Below are 17,795 nucleotides of genomic sequence, written 5' to 3' on the forward strand. Positions count from 1 at the left end.
ATATAGACAAGGTAGGATGCTGCTAACTTGTTGAAATAAATACTAAATACTCATTTTTTCACTATTTTTAAATATCTTGGTAATATTACCATTTGACTAAAGAAAATAAAACAGACAAGAGAGGGATAGGAATGAAATGTAATAGATGTTTCCCCTTGGCAATCAAGAAATTCCACTAACTCATAAATGTATAATTAAAATCGTTTTGGTTCATACTTGTGACAATCTAAGTCACATATTAGGTATTATCAATTAGAATAAACAATGAAAAGACGATAATTATGAATCAGAAAAGAAACGAAATCTCAATTTTTGAGTAGTTCAAGGAAAATAAAGCTAAAAATTATTCAACTCACCAGTTGGCTTTAAAAATTTATTCACAAGTATTTCCACTTATATTTAGCTAAGTTAAATAAACCAAAAAATGAGTTTTTTCGCAGAAGTTACTTAATTGAATAGTTTCTATGTGCCAACGAATAAAAGACCTACATGTGTGAATTTCTAAAATTGTTAGTCGGAAGTTATGAACAGTGGACTTTAGCAATTGGTTAATCAAACAGTTTTAGGTGGAAAAAATTTGAAATTTTAATTCTAGATTATTGGATCACAACTAAGTGGTTTACCGTATCGTGTCCACCCTGAGGCTTCAAGATGATGGAGTTTGATTTAAGATAAGGGATAAAAAGTTTTTACAACTGAATGAAATAGCTATTCAGTATTTTCCAGGTTTTCAATGATTCACAATATGATATCAATGAGATGTCAAATATCTTCAAGTTATAAATTTCGTTAAAAATAAAACATAATCGTGTATTCCAAGAAAATACAATATTTTTGAGATTGTAAACGGTGACTTTTAGTGTGGAGTTACTTAACATCACGGTATGACGTGTGAACTTATAACCTGGCCAGGGACAGAATCTAGAACTCCTAAGTCGAGGATCACGTTAGACTTAAACTATTAATCAGCATTTAATGGACTACATTGTTAAACTTAGTCAATTTGTAATAAAAATTTAGTGTTCTTCAATAGTCAATAGTTTTTATACTGACTTAAGTCCCTTATTAGAAACACACCTGGGATTCAACACAATTAGTCATGAATTTTTATTTGATTTTATAGGTTGTGCGACATCATTGGAATAAATTCAGGAGAGAAGCTCTGGTAAATAACAAATCTCAAAAACGTTTTCTAATCAACCAGTTTTAGGATGACAGTAATTTACTTGTAATGAGTGGTGGCATAAATATCTATTTACCATAAATAGGAAGTGAAACTTGGTTAGAGTCATTTTCATATTGTAAGAAAAATGTATTAGGTAAGTTTCTATTTTCAAACGTTTGGAACTTTATGTTTTATTCACAGTATACGATAAAAAGTAGACACAAGTTAACTAAAATAAATTATAATATATGTCAGAACTACCTTATGTAATACAAACTGGAAGTTAAGTGTTAACGGTTCAAAAAATAATACTATATGTAACATCATTTATTTAAATTACTGTTTGGAATTGTAACTTTTTAAGTGAAAAATTTTCTGAAGATTTGATCATTTAACTTAATTACACTACGTGTGATATATAGAAAAAGATTTTACGAGAAGGATAATTTCTATGAATTTTAGAAGTAAAAGTATTTGATAATGTAAAACAACTCATCTTACAATAAAATATTTATCACATCAAACTTTTCATTATAGGCGAAAAAGATTAGAAGGGTTTCTTAATACGAAACAATACATTGTGGTGGGGTTTATTTGAAACCATATATATATTGATTCAAATGGAAAATGAAGTAGCTATTCAGCTCTAGTGAACAAACCTCATGTGATCAGCATTATGAAAACGAGCTGCCACCAATACTGGGAAAAATACATTAACAGTTACCCCCTGAAGATCATTTTTGGAATAGTGTGATGTAAAAAAGTCGAGCTGATAAAAGCCACAAAGTAAATTTTCTGTTATGCTAATCTGACTACTTAAATGCATTTGTAAGTAAACGTTAAACCTTTCTTGAAGCTTGGCTTCAGTTAGGATCATATTATGCTGAGGTATATTACACAACAACTTATCAATTTAGCTAGCATTTGTTCATATTTTTATACATGGACCAAGCCTCTAAAGTTAAAAATTACAATTTAACATAACTCATTTTCTGGTCCCAGAATACACACAAACATGTTTTAAATATAACATTAAATGTCTAAATTCAGTGATGTTTCACAATCGTAAAGTAGTCGGGGAATAAACTGAACTTTAAGTGTTTCATTAAGCGGTTGGGTTTCACATGAGGAGATGAATGTAACTAATGCATTTTCTCGAAATAATTTTAAGAAATGAAAACTTCAATTCTTTAATTTCGCCAATTCACTTCATCCATTTACCACCTAGAAATGATAATATTTATTATTAAAAACACATGCGCATACTTTATGTCTCGTTATCACACATTCCTGGGTATATTCTACAGGAGTTAAATCAGTTTTCTGTTAGATAATGGAAACAATGTTGACATTTCAAAATCCTTCAAAATAATCAATTAGCAAGCAACTGCGAATGTATTACGTTTTGCCGAAGTCACCAATATTAAAACGTTATTCGATAATTTTGTTGTTTGATTATATTTTTCTTGAAAAAGCTTGGACCAGATTGCCAGGCAAAACTTTGGATTTACTTCAAATTCTTTCGCTGAGATTTTACAAATACATTCTTCCTCTTTAATGACTCACATTAACTCGACGTCCAAATATTGTGAAACTATTCGTTCAAATTTAGACGAAAGTTCTTATTTGTTATTCTCGTACAGCTTAGATGTTTTCTGTTTTCAACATTTAACTGGATGACATTTCATAATTTTAGTTATAAATTGCTTTTATAAATACAATTTTTCCCATCGATAAATTTGAGTAAAACCAGAACAATCAACGTAGCAAAATAACATGAATTCATTAAATCTCATGATGTCTCATCAACAACTTACAACTAGACATAATAGTATGAATCATTAAAAATCAGTGTACATAGTTTATACTATAAATAGTGAAAGTGATCACAGCAGTGGAGGTTAATGAAAAAAGCCTTTTCGTACCTATTAATTTATTTTACTATTAAAATAAGAAAGGTTGGTTAAGCGAAGAGTTCTCTTTTCGGTGAATTCATTTTCATAGTTGTACAATCGCAAATATGTATACTTATTTTTCAGAATGATAACAATTACAATAATTACAGTAATAGTGATGATCAACTGTAAAACATGGTAACAGTGAGGTATAAAAAACAAAGGTATAAAAATTTTTTAGCCAGGGGCTTAAATATTCATCATGAAAATATATAAAGAAATTACAATTGGGAAAGGATGGCTCAGCATGATAAGATAAGATGTTGAAATTGAGATGAAATGTAGTCAGGAGGATCATAAAGACAAAAATAAATCAGTTGGGGGTAGAAGGTCTATGTTTAACAGAATTTTATTATCACTATTATTGTAATTATTATCATCCTGAAAAAATATATATATGGTTGTACAACTGTGAAAATGAATTCACCGAAAAGAGAACTCTTTACTGAGCCAATCTTTATTTTATGTTTCAATGAGTATATTCCATATGTTATTGTTGTAAATTTTAAGATCGATTTTTCATCTTTAGACATGTCTTTATGAACTTTTCATATTATTTAACATTAATAAATTCATATATCCATAAAAAGTTGTCATAAGTACTAAGTTCAACATTCATTCAGATGAAAATCCACGCATAACACAAGATAGCGTGTAATATGCAACTTTTTCGAACTAATTGCAACAAGTATATCTAGTTGAAACGAATGCTTTTCGATAACGATCTAGGTTACGGATTAATGTACTATGGTGGAAGATACGCGTATTAATTACAGCATTAGGAAAAGTATGATACCTAATTGAATGTTCAATACATGATCTACTACAATTAATGAATTTTATGGACGTTCAAAAGTAAAGAATGATAAATACTTTGGCATAAATAGAGTTATATATTTTTATCGTTATTTATTAGTCATACAAATGAATGGAAGGTTAAGTGATCTCTAACTAAATGAACACGTTACTGTAGTGATAACAGATTGATTTGAAGACGGAAGAACTGATTAAATAACCGTAAAAATAATAATAATAATAATGCGAATCGTTTGATTGTTGATCGAAGCAAGACAAGTATTTTCCATAAATAACCAAATGAACAACGTGTACAACTCTTTCATCATAATTCTCAATCTAACTTATCTTAAATACATGTATTATGTATTAATATCATCATACACTTCGCTCAACCTCAACGGTGTATAGTTAAGTTCAATCCTTAAATTATTTCCAGGGTAAATTCAGGATACAGAAGTAAACGACTTAGATGCCATAAGCATTTGGATTTTTAAATGAAAAAAAATGAAATTGAAAATGTTGATTAATGTGAAATCATTTTTAAAGAAAAAGGAACACGTTTTTCCCGTAGAAAAAAGTCTACAAACCTTTGAATTTCATCATCTGTATTTTCATCTTCTGGATCGTTAGCAGTCACTGGAAATAATAATAAAAATCATGAACGATAATAATTAATGTGGGTGTAGATGGAAGGGATAATTTCAACAAGTATAACTTAGCAGACAATTACTAGTTTATAAACTCGATTTGAAGCCGTCTTTTATTCAGGTTAATAATATATCATCTGACTGCCGAAATCGAAGTAGTTGGAATGAATTTCGAGCTTCATATATAATGGTAGAAATTTAAATGATTTAAGCACCCTGTCACCATTCTCCACTTAGCCAGTTACAAACGACGTAGAACCTGGGGTGAATGGTCATCAGTTCAAGTTGCCATATTTACTATTAACATAATGAGACAAAACTAACAGGATAAAAATTAAAACAATCGAAATAATAAGAAAAACACTGAATAAGACAAATAAAACCAAAGAAAGAGATGCATGATGTAATACTGAAGATGAAGATTTAGTAGAAAAAAGAATGAGTAACTGGATTATTAAAGAAGTAGTTCAGAGATGAATAGGGTAATTATAATACTTAAAGGTATCAGTTAATTTCTGCTTGTAATGCTCGTAGCTTAATGGGAATATCGAGCACTCCGTATAGGACGAACATATGACAAAGAGAGACTGATCAGCTGCAGTCTATAAAATCAGTGGGAAGATTCAAGCAACTAATACAAATGAATTACACTTCAGCCCATCGCACAAGCCTGTGGCTCATTAGCTAAGTGAATAACGTGATTGCGCTTGAAGTGAATGGTACTGGGTTCGAGTCCCGGGGTGAACATCAACTCGGGTGTAGAAACATCCAGCTGACAAGTCCCTTGTTTGCTACTATCGATCTCTCTTGACATATTAACAAAATTGATATATTATGCGGAGTAATATAACTTTGTTAAAAAGGTGAATGTAAACGTTAGGGAAGTAAGGGTAAAGTGGTGAGTGTTGGGAATAAGAGCAGTTCGGAAAAAGGTGGCAAGAACGGCTGTAAAAATTCGTTTGAACACAAAGATTGAGTTTATTAAGATGGATGCAGGAGGCTTCATGCATATAAAATAGACCAATATATAAACCATGTGGCAATCTAGATGAGACGGAACTTTTAATCACATTCAATTGTTCAGAACTCCAGTCGTGTATCGAAGTAATTGTCCATACAAGGGGGAATCGAACTGATGGTTGCCCATAGAGGAAGCAAGTTAAGGCAGTATATCATTATTTCTGGCTGTAAGGATGGGACGATTGTGGGATAATTTGTAGCTTAGATACAGGAACGTTATTTTGGAGCCTTTTCAAAAAAACTTATTATTTAACTGGGAATGCTGTTTATGAACTCGAGTTTCAAGAACAATGATCTTTTTGAAATGGTTATCGAGTTTAGCTTTGTATCAGCCTTGTTTACATGCTTGTTCACAAATTTCATCAGATGTCCATTCATACTATGTCAAAGATAATGGTTGGGTCTATTTTATTCTTAACCAAACTACACTATCATTTCGTTTTTTATTTAAGATGAACGTAATTGATGAATGAATACTGTTAGGTTTTTTACAGTATTCACAAATGTAAAGCAGAATGGTAATATATTTCATATAATTTATTCCAAAAAGATAACTGGTTATGTATGGAACGAACAATCCTTACTAGCTCAGTTGATGTAATTATTGGATAAATTATAAATAAACATTTAAACACAGCAAAAACGGGGTTCGCAGAATAAAATGAATTCATTCTATTTCACGACTTCTCATCAGCTGCAAACAACAATCGTGGATGTGCACTGCTGAGGAGTCCTGTACTAAGACGAAACGGCCGTCCAGTGCTTCCAGGTTTTGCATGGTGGTCTAGCTTCAACTGACTCATGATTTCAATCAGTGAAATTTAAAATTAGCATCAGAAGGGGTTTGTGGATATTGTAGTAATTTCAATAGTTATATTTATATTAGTAATTGTAATTATTAACAAATGTTTAGCATACATTATTTTGTGAAGTTCAGATAAATGTTCGAAACGTAACCATAATTATAATAGTTAGAAGAATAGGAATACAAAGTGTATGAATAAACATAATCAAGATCGATGTGTATTTTTATGTTGGGAAGTAATGACTAAGAGGTTATATAAGGGTAATGAAATTAATAAGTGATTGGGTAATCACGCAACATGATAAAATAAACAAATATGTGAACATCAATTAGATTATGTTACAGATGAATATCAGAAGACGAAAGAACAATAAAATAATAGGTTAGGGGTAAGGTTGAGAAAAAAATTAAGATCAAAAAAGGTTATTAGATAAATATACAATGACCATGATAGGGAAAGGCTAACCAAACTTTTCTTCTATATACATAGGTCAGGTCGGAAAACGTTTGATAGCGATCGCCTCTGCAAAACGGAGTGAGATTGATGTTTCTTTTCTATTGATTTTTTGAATGAATTCATTTTATTCTGCGAACCATATTGTTCTTGATCTGTTTAAATTTATCAAGGGATCTGGTCGTATGAATAAATAAATAAATAAACAGTTTGGAATTTGAAGACAGTAACCTTTATTGAATCAAAGCATCGGGACAGCTGTTTAGTCAGTGAAGTAGTTGTACAAAAGACATTTTGGATACATAACTACATCAATTCTCTTTAAGCCTTATAAATCAAGCAATTTACTGACTTGAGTAAACAAATCATGAAACAAGAATTCACTTCGATTTGCCCTGGTGGGGAGAGTCAGCTTTTCCTCTCTAAATGCTCTCACATGGCCACGCGTATACAGCCGCTGCCAGGGAAGTCCTACTCACTAACTTGTGTTGTTTACGAAATTGAGAGGACCAAAAGCGAATGTTTGGTGTGTAAACCAAGTTGGTGGATATGAAGGATCCACCTAGGAGAGTTGGAAAACTTTGATTCCAAACCAATAATGCACACGGGTTTCAGGATCCTGAAGGAACAAATGGCGTCTGAACCAATTATTGGTCACGGGCTACAATGTGAATGCATCTCCTGACGTTGCTCCACTGCCTTATGGATTAGACCTTTAGGTCGACAGCTCCAGGTGTGGCCCCCTAAGAAAACCACCTGCTTTGACTTGGACACCCGGGCAGTATCACAGCCAACACACAAATTAAGTAACTTGTGTGGCGCATACGTATTTGGTGCCCCTTTGTACCAATATTTATGTGTTCAGATAAATAAGTAAATGTACGGAGTTTTATACTGAAGCATATTTATACTTCCGTCATGGTAAAATTTGATGTATTGAACATCGATCGATGATATCTAATAAGGCATGTAAATAAGCATCTACAAAGTCCTCTGCATACTCAAAATCGAATGTGATGTCAGTTTGACAGGTTCTTTCTTATCTTCGTTTATTAATCGTAAAACAAACTAAGACAATGAATAAAATCTATCTGCAATACATTTTTGTGTGACTGTTCTCTTTTTCGCATTTTTTTTGTTATTGAATATAATCTCTTATTTATTCAATTAAGCGACCATTAACAGATCAGAAACAAATGGTAAAGTTAGAGAAGCCAGTCTCAAGTAACCTGATAGAATTACTTATATCATTTTAGTCGTAAGTAATATTATGTAAAATGTTGACTAAGTAAAACGAAACACCTATTCGGAAGAATATGACTGATTGAATTACAACGTACTAATGTGCAACACTTCAATGATAATTCTCAGAGTGATTGGAAGAAACAGAAGAAAAATTCTATAAAGAATACATAGTTATGGATCGAATTGCACAACCGATTTTCAGTTTAAAGAAGAAAGTGAAAACAAATAATCAGACAATGACAGAAATAGAATAGAAATATGATTTTAAAGAAAGCTGAAAAATAAACGAAACAGGTCAAAAGAATCATTTCATTAATGTTGTCACAGAAGGATCCCACATCATTTTGTGGAAGAGGTAATATAAAACCTAAAAAAATACATCTTAATTGGCTGGAGATTGAGTGACTTACAAAATGACTACCTCTAATTGCTTATGACATTTCGTCATGTTTATTTTGCATATAAACATCTGTGGGGACGACCCCCGGTGAACTCAAGAAAGCTCAGAAAGAACCGAAGACATTTCATCTGATCATCTTTTGGAAGAACATTTCAGAATCTCGACGTGTAGCTCCCCGATTGGACAAATGCTAAAAACCACTGCATGCAGATTGGATGACTGTAATGATGATTTCGTTTGAACTAAAAACTATAAATACCTGAGTGTTTTGTGTCATATCTGATACTATTTGAAATAAGATTCCTTCCTACTTGTCTTTTGTCTTCTAACATCCAACTTGAAGGGTTCTAGCGTTCGAGTGCTTAAGTTGTATGCGGTATAGCGAAAATCCTAGTTTTAGATATAACAACATGTCACTTTATTACATAGGAAACCAACTTTTCTGACTAGTGGTCTTATATTTGATTTAAGATTAATCAGTAATTTCAGTCAATAAATCGCTATCGTGAACAGTATTCTTTTAATTAATTTTACGATTAAAGAATTGTTTATCAACCCACTGAATCATTAACATTCTCCTTCGTGACAATGACAATAGGGATAAAAATTGATTGTGAAAAATTTCAATTATTACAAGATGAGTGGATATCTATATGTATCAAATCGATGTTATCAGAGATCGAACTTGACAAAATAATCATAGATAAGTCAAAATCTGAACATCATTCACAAACCATTATCGGAAAATTCAATGCCATTCAGAATAAAATATAACACAGATAGAAATCACAACTCATACAACAATACAGTGGTGGTCGCAAACAGTCATATGACGAAGTCAATGAACAGTCATGAAGCTACTGCCAATTCAGATTCCGGCATTGGAGCCAGAATTTACTGAAAGGTATCCGATTTCAAGTTCAGTACCTCCAATTGTAGTTACACAATATCAAGTCGAGTCAACAACACATAAATCAGACCAATCCCAATAAACCATGGATCAAGCAGTCTCATTAGAGCCATTGATATCTTGAGTTTCAGAAATAAAACACACTTTAGGAGCTTGTATTGTTATAAACCAAATCGTGCGACAAGAGATGAATTTAAAGAAGAGAGAGTAGATGAAAGGAAATATCGTACATTTGATGCTATAAACTATTAGATGAAATCATTTTGCAGGTCATATACTCTCCAATCAATTAGGACTAATTCTTGGTTGTCGTATCAGTTAATAAGTATGGGGACAAGCAGAAAAATAACCAGTAGCCATTCTAAGTGTTTGGAGTAAAATTAGTACGATTTAAGGAAAATCGTGGTATCGAAGTTAGTTCTTTAAATTCCTACCGTAGTACCAGGACAGTTGTACATTTAAACAAAACTTGACAGTAAACTGGTTTCCCAAAGTTATGTTTTGACAATATGAGATTTTCCCAGAATTCAAAATTGGTCTGGATAAAATCGATGCATATGTTTATGAAATAATTATATAAACCCATAATGCATAACCAATACATGTAGTGGTTAATTCAACTATATTCTTGTATATACAGTAAGTTTTTACACTGTCGACATTAAGATGAAGGTAATTATTTCAGAACGTATGATCCACGCTATAATCAAAAACCAAATACAATAGAGTATATGTATAGTATTCGATTGTACAAAATTCATAACAGGAGGTTGATGATATAGTGCGTATGTTGAGACTTATCGAAAAAGTATTCATTAACTCTTGATAATCAATAGAGTATCATTTTTTACAAAATGGTAAAAATCTCTTGTAAGTTTAATTACCGGTTTTTTTGGCATTAGAACCATCGTTAGTAGTGGAGCGGGGTCGTTTTTGTAGGTTCTTACTGTTAGTTTTTGATTTACGCTTTCTTCTTCGATTCGATTCATCAGATAAGTCCTCATCACTTCCTTCTTCTTCTCCATTATCTTCGTCTTCGTCAGTCTCCTGGAATTCGTCATCGTCGTCATCATTATCCGCTTCTTCATCAGAAGAACCTGGTTGCCAGTCGTCATCATCTGATTTTTTCTTTCCTCCTGAAAACAGAAATACTTATTAAACTAGAATTTGAAAATCGAGGAGTGAAGTTCTAGAGCAACTCAGGTTTTTTTAAAAACTTTTATCACCGATTATTGAGTGTTAAAAAACGCTTGTATTTGAGGTTGATTTACAAAAATGCCTAAAGAGGTTTGCTGAGTATTAAAACCACTAGTGTCAAGTAAAGCACTGTCTCATTCGGGAATAAGAACTTCAGGAAGGATTTAACTAAACATAAGATGTTTAATAAATCGAATCCATAAATTTGTAGGTAGATTGTTATTGAAGAGAAGATGTTAGATGCTTTCCGTTTGTGAACTAATCTAAGCTGGATGTATGGTGCTGTTACTTATGTTACAGACAATAGAAACTACATTTAGTGAATCGAATAATAATAACCGAATTCATTTTTACTTCCCCTCCAACTCGATTGTTCTCATAAAACTTCGCTTGGAAGTCTACGCATTAAGTACTATGCGATTCTCCATATATGGGATGAGTGGATGTTTTCAAATGTACATACTTTAGTTAAATATCACATCATATTAAAATTTGGGACAATGTGTCCAATTTAAATGTCAAATATAATATTATTTTATATAATGAGAATACACATTTGTAGGATTTCTATAAAATAATGTGTAGATGATATCCATACAAATTTGACATAAGCAAACTTGGTTGAGATCACACAAAAAAATTTAGACAACCATTGAAAACCTGGAGGGACTGAACGGTCGTTCCGGTTTCGTATGAGACCCCTTGGCAGTGCACATCAAACAGCCCCGAAATCAGAAATCGAACACAATATCTAGTGAGCAGACGCATAAACCCTAGACCACAGAGCCAAGATACAATGGTCTATAATATAACCCCCTGATGATAATCGGAGATGGTCGAGGAATGTCGCGGATTGACTGAAGTTAGACTTGTACACAATTTAACCTCGGATCAATATTTTAAATGTTAGGGATTCGCGCTAGATCGCAAGTTCTAGATTCGACCCGTGGTTGCAAGGCTGTGGATCTGCATTGTAGAGGATTTCCATACTAAGACGAATTTTCTGTTCCAGGTTTTCAATGGTTGTTTAACTTAGATAGGTTCATGATCTTAATAAAATTCGGCAAATCTCCACAACCGAGTACTGATATACAAATTTGTTTCAGATAGTGTATTTATGCTAAATGATCATGAATTTCTAACACGATAGTACAGACAACGAGGGCTTTATTATTTTTAGAGTGTATGTTCGAAGAAAATACTACCTTAAGAGACACTTTTAACGTGTTAATTGTTCTTTTTTATTTTGTTGGTTGATATCCTTATAAATTAAAGACTATTAGATACACATTTTAATAACACTTTGAACTCATTGGGAATATTCTTATCTAATAAATCAAGGGGTATGATCAAAATCTAAATTTTTTCTAAAATACTAGCTTATAATACAATGAATTATATCGTTGGCAATAATTCAGTTCATTGAAATACAATATGAACTCATTCTTGGACGATTGATGCCTATTTATATTATCAGATAGATAGACGAAATAGACAAATCATGACTTTTAGTTAAAACTTTAAACATGTAAATATCAAGAAAAGACGTAACTAGGATGTAAGTGTTGTTGGATATGTCAGTTGTAATGAATTAGTACATTTTGATTAATACTTTACAGCAAATTAAATAACTCAGATTTGAAGTCAGGTTTATGATTTGAAAGGAGAATTAAATACTTTATATGCAAAGTAGATCAATTGCAGTGAATATCTAACGGAGGTTAGTACCAGTATGATTAGAAGCAATAGAATAATTTAAGTATAAAGAAAGTATCTACTTACAAGTATTGAGAGTAGTTATTATTTTTAGATGTCATTAAAATTTAAAATAAATTTCGCAATTTTAAAGATTTCTTACCTGATTACATAATTCAATTAGTCGACTATCAACTATTAATTTACTCTACATAAAGTGTAAGTAACGTTTGGTGTGATGTCTTGACACATAAAATACTAAGTAGTTTAGTAAGCAATGAGTAACAAATTAAAAAGATGATGGTTTATGGAAATAATTTCTCATTTTAGAGAAAGGAAATATTATACCGTTATGTATACATTGACTCTAAGTTAACAGGTAACGAATGTGAACACTGATCAACCAAGCAGGAGAAGTATTATGAACGCTTAGCAAATAAAGATTGGTTGAAGGTAGACATTAACATTGTTCGATGCCGACTCAGTGGTCCAGAGGTTGAAGGTTCTGGGTTCGAATCCCGTGTGCAGGATCGTGGATGTGCACTGCTAATGAGTCTCATTCTAGGACGAAACTGCCGCCTAGTGCTTCCAGGTTTTCAATGGTGGTCTAACATTGATCGATTCATGATCTCAATTACGATAAAGAGATGTCGGATAACCGATCAAGTGTACTTCAATGCAACTAATGAGTTGCATACATGAATGTGTGCAAATATTTGCTAATAAACTTTTGTGAAAATTTCAAACATCACAAAACAATATATGACAACTTACGTAGTCTAAGATTAGTTTTATGAACTGATGATCTGTGATAAAAATTAGGAAATGGATAGAAAAGAGAAAATGCATCAAAAACATGTGTACAAAACATGATTAGTTTTAAAACAACATCTAACTGAGCATTCTTGCAAATGTAATACAACCCATTTGTTGATGATTGGAGCAAACAATATAACCAGATAAAATTTTCGATGAAAAAGAGTAAAATTACTAAGTGGCTGAAAGTAAACGAGAAGAAGCTTTTAATTTATATCTCATTTTATTTGGCGTTTGTTAATAATTTCAAGGAAAATTATGCTACCCGAGGGAAATGTCACTATCTACTCATTTGGATAGTTTGAGGCGCATGCTACTTATGTCTGTTGACATAAGTAGTATGTAACACCAATTGGAAGTAGAAAACTGGGCATCAGAAGGCTATGAAGGATGAATTGAAGGGGACAACAACGGATTTAGAAAGGAATTGTGAGTCGGAAGGATCATACAGAATGTGAGAGAAAATAATGGAAATTCGCAAATGAAGTATTAAGTGCATGGTTCCTAAATTTTACCATGATAATGTGTAATTTATTATTAAGATGTATTGGTTGTCCCCCAAACTGAGTTCTCGTTCATTACAGGTTTCCTTTGCCCGTATTTGTGAAATATCTTTGGAAATAACTGAGAAACTACGTTTTCATTGTCGTCTAGCTTGAAAATCATGGCAAATAATCTACCTAAGGTACTTGTAAGGTATGGTCGATAAACAAACCTACCAATGACAACATTAAATACCCACCACAATATTGACTTTTTCGACCTTGTATGACTATGCCTAGTTTATTCACTAATCATAATCTTTTATTTAATAGTTGAATTAATGAGTCAATTGAAGCTAGACCACCATAGAAAACCTGGAAGCACTGGACGGCCGTTTCGTCCTAGTATGACGCATGAATTCAACTAATAAATTAATATAATATCCATAATCCCCCTCTCTGATCATAATCTTTTATGTTTGTCATAAATGATATTACACTTTTTGACTCATTTTTCCTATCCTCTAGTTACTGTACAGTATATCATATATGTCGCTCTTTTTACCTGTTTAATAGACTGTTTTTTTTAATATACTAACGGTGTCAGTTCACGTTTTAGAAACAGAGAAGGTTTATCAAGCCAAATAACTTACTTGTTCTGACTGGATAAATTAGGACTCTGCTTGACAGTCTGGAGATTAGTATAGAATCGCATCTGTAGGAAATCACTTTCTATAGTACTGAAAAACCTATTTCAACGATCACACACACATTCTGTTTCTTGAGATTTGATTACTGAGAAATAAAGTGGGTGGAAAGAGGAAGAAAGCTAATGCAAGTAAGTGGAATCATACGACTTTGTGTGTCGGTATATGATGGTCAATAGTAATAATCAGCAGTGCGATTTAGAATGCCTGGATCATATCCAATTTCAGTCATTTGTTATTATACACCAAGTACAGACACGTGAACGCGGCTATGAGACATACTTTATGTCTTCCGGATAGTGACACTATTCAGCTGCTCAAACCAAATTAGGTGAACCGGGACTTGAGCCTGTGACCTGATGGTTGGAAGTGGAATACCTCAGACACTCAGCCACTGCTCCACTTCAATCATGGAAACGTAATGAATTATAGTCAGTATAAACGATATTTCAAATCCACTTCAAAGGAAAATATTGAATCGCATACGCATAAACTTACTTGGATTTCGGAGACTGACCATCGTCATCATCATCATCATTTAAAGACTGATTTAATGTAGAAGATAGAGTTGCAGTATTTGGTGGACTAGGTGCACGTCCAACTCTATAGCTACGCCAAGGTACATTACTTTTAGTTTCGTAGCATTGTGTAATCCATTTATCGGAAACAATTATACCTTTACCTTTAACTAGATTGAATTTAGGTGTGTTTGGAAATGCACAGCTATAAAGATATGAAGTGAGGTTAAAGAGAGAAAAGAGATAAATGAAATCAGTAAAAGAACAGCATATCTTTCAACTACAATCATTTTAATACAGATAAACAAAATCAATCATATAATCATTATTGTCAGAGAATAATTATATCACTTTAGATAGTATTAGTTTCTTTGAGATGGATGATTTAATTGTGAAGCTTTTATTACCGTTTTAAGCGAAATCACACAAACCCCTATTTCAAGACGAGACTATTCTGATTTATCTACAAGTACTAAAACAGACTATTTCCTCATCTTCATGCATCTCTCAGTTTCTGATTACTGTATTTTTTAGTTGATGATCTATGACCGAATAATTGACTGATCTCCTCCGAATGGGTTAGTAACAATTTACTATCGAATCTGTATTCATGGATTTCTACGCAAGTGAAATAAGTGATGGGATACCGCGTCGTTTGGTTGCTAATATATGTTCGTATATGTATACATGAAAGGGTCATTCACCTCGTCTAATTCAATGTTTCTCACATTTGCTAAAACATGTTTTATAAATGATATTGTATTTATCTTTCATTACCGTTATGTTTTCTGACTTATATAAAACAGAATCAAGTGACAATTTTCGCTTGTAAGTAACAGAATTTAAAGTGCCGAGATTCTGAATTACAGAAATTCCAAGAATGTCAAGGAATGTATAGAAGCATACCTCTCACGTTAATTTGGATTCAAAAATACACCAATACAAATCCAATTAATCGATTCAGTCACCTATATGAACAAGATGTTCCTTCTTACACAAAAATATATTAGTAGATCAATTCGTACACAAACTTTTTGGATCTACAAGGAAGTATGAATCACCTGAATTTGGATAAGTTCAGAAATTAGTAAATTTAACTAGCCTCATAAAATTATAGATTTGAAAGTTGATAAATTTAATAAAATATTAACCCAGAAAGCGATATAGAAAACTTTTTACATTATAGAAAGTAGGAGAATATCAGTGAAACTACAGTCAGGTATACCATTTTTAATCTGATAGCTGATAAGTGCGAAATATCTCTTTTTGGAATAGCGGTCGAATATACACAAACGTCTGATGATTATCACTAACTCTTATTCTTAATCTTCAAAAGCTTCTATCCTAAATCATTCTATATGGTCTTTGGACAGACTACTGGAAAGTTTATATTTAAATACGTTAGTTTGACGACGTAAGTGGCTAAACAATTATCAGTTAAGGAAATTTAACTGAGTTATATTACAGAAAATTTCTGCTTTTGTGTAAGAATTTATATTGTAATTCAGCAGAAAATTTGAAACAAATTTAACAAGGATATCTGCATAAATTTATTGAAGTACAAATGCTTGAACAATGGAGAACACATGTTTGACTTACATCAAATGTGTACAATCTGGACCCCAATCTTGTCTGTACTTGGCACCAAGTTCCAGGGCTTTGTCTCTGATTTGACTTCTTAAGGGATTTTGATAACCACTCAAAGTCAGAATAACATTTGATAAAGGTTTTTGGGTTGAATGAGATGTTTTTGATTGTTTGTATTCTTCTTTGTTCTTTGATATGCGAGAAGACTGTGAAGAACGTATTATGCCTGTGTTGGTGGGAGGTCTTGAGTGAGACTGGTGAGAACTGGTACTGGCTTTAGAGGAACTATGATGATCGTCTGGTCGACTCACAAGTAATGAACTTGACGTATTCGCTACAGAAATAATTAAAAAACTAGCATTTAATTTATATATGGATAAGGGTGTTTTGGACAAACATTGATCGCAGTTAAAACAGGAATATGACCTAGTGTAGCAAACTTCTGGCTAATAAGTTATTCATAAACTAAGTAAGGAAGGTACACCTAGGGTAGTTCGACAACCCTGATTTCGAGTCATTGGTGTATACAGATTTGGGGATCCTGAAAGAACAAATAGCGTGTGAATTCATTCGCGGTCATCATCACCACTGAAGCAGGTGGTTTTCTTAGGAAGCCACACTGAGCCTTTGACCTAAAGGTCTAATCCAAAGGGTAGTGAAACAACGTTATAAGATGTAATCTCATGGTAGCCGGTGACCAACTATAGGTTGATACACCATTCGTTTCCTGAGGATCCTGAAACCCATATGCGCCGTTGGTTTGGAATCAGGGTTTTCCAACTTCCTAGGTGGACTCTCCGTACCCATCAACCCCGTTAGAGCACCAGACATTCGCTTTCGGTCCTCTAAGTTTCGTAAACAACACCCCCGCCGCGAGAATGTAGTGAGTAGGACTTCCCTGGCAGTGGTTGTATGCACATGCTCATGTAAATGCATTTCGAAAAGGAGAGCTGACTCTACCCACTGTCGGCCGTGCCAGGGGCATTTGGGGGCAAACATGGGACCTTATCTCCTGGTGTTATTCCACTGCTTTGTGAACTGAACCCCTGGGTCAAAGGCTCGAGGAATGGTCCCCTAATAAAACCACCTGCCTCGGCTTGGGGACCCGGGGAGTACCCCAGCCCCCCCACACACACAATGATTTGTGTAAAACAAAGATATATTTTAGTGCCTCTTTGTGCCAACGTTTGTGCGTTTAAATAAATAAATAAGACAAAATAAGTGTGCTTAAAATTCGAGGGATATATATATATATATATATATATATATATATATATATATATATATAGAACGTAACGAGAGGTCAAAAAATCCATTTTATATAATGATACTAATTTTTAGATTCAAAGGAAGACGGGAAAATGAATGCGAAAGGCGACTAATCACTAGTCATG

At 32.8% G+C, this 17,795-nt stretch overlaps 1 protein-coding gene across 1 annotated transcript in view; it reads right to left on the reverse strand.

Annotated features, from left to right (window-relative positions):
• XRCC1 (DNA repair protein xrcc1) overlaps positions 1-17,795 on the reverse strand; it is a 61,245-nt gene that overhangs the window by 38,275 nt on the left and 5,175 nt on the right. The window contains exons 7-11 of the mRNA XM_035733347.2: positions 16,414-16,735; positions 14,795-15,019; positions 13,066-13,097; positions 10,284-10,535; positions 4,506-4,554 (exon numbers count right to left, since the gene is read on the reverse strand). Of these exons, the coding sequence (XP_035587272.1) occupies positions 4,506-4,554; positions 10,284-10,535; positions 13,066-13,097; positions 14,795-15,019; positions 16,414-16,735 (880 nt within the window). The remainder of the gene's footprint in view (positions 1-4,505; positions 4,555-10,283; positions 10,536-13,065; positions 13,098-14,794; positions 15,020-16,413; positions 16,736-17,795) is intronic.

The sequence above is a fragment of the Schistosoma haematobium genome, chromosome 3 (genome assembly GCF_000699445.3).
Source record: "Schistosoma haematobium chromosome 3, whole genome shotgun sequence".
NCBI lineage: Eukaryota > Metazoa > Platyhelminthes > Trematoda > Strigeidida > Schistosomatidae > Schistosoma > Schistosoma haematobium.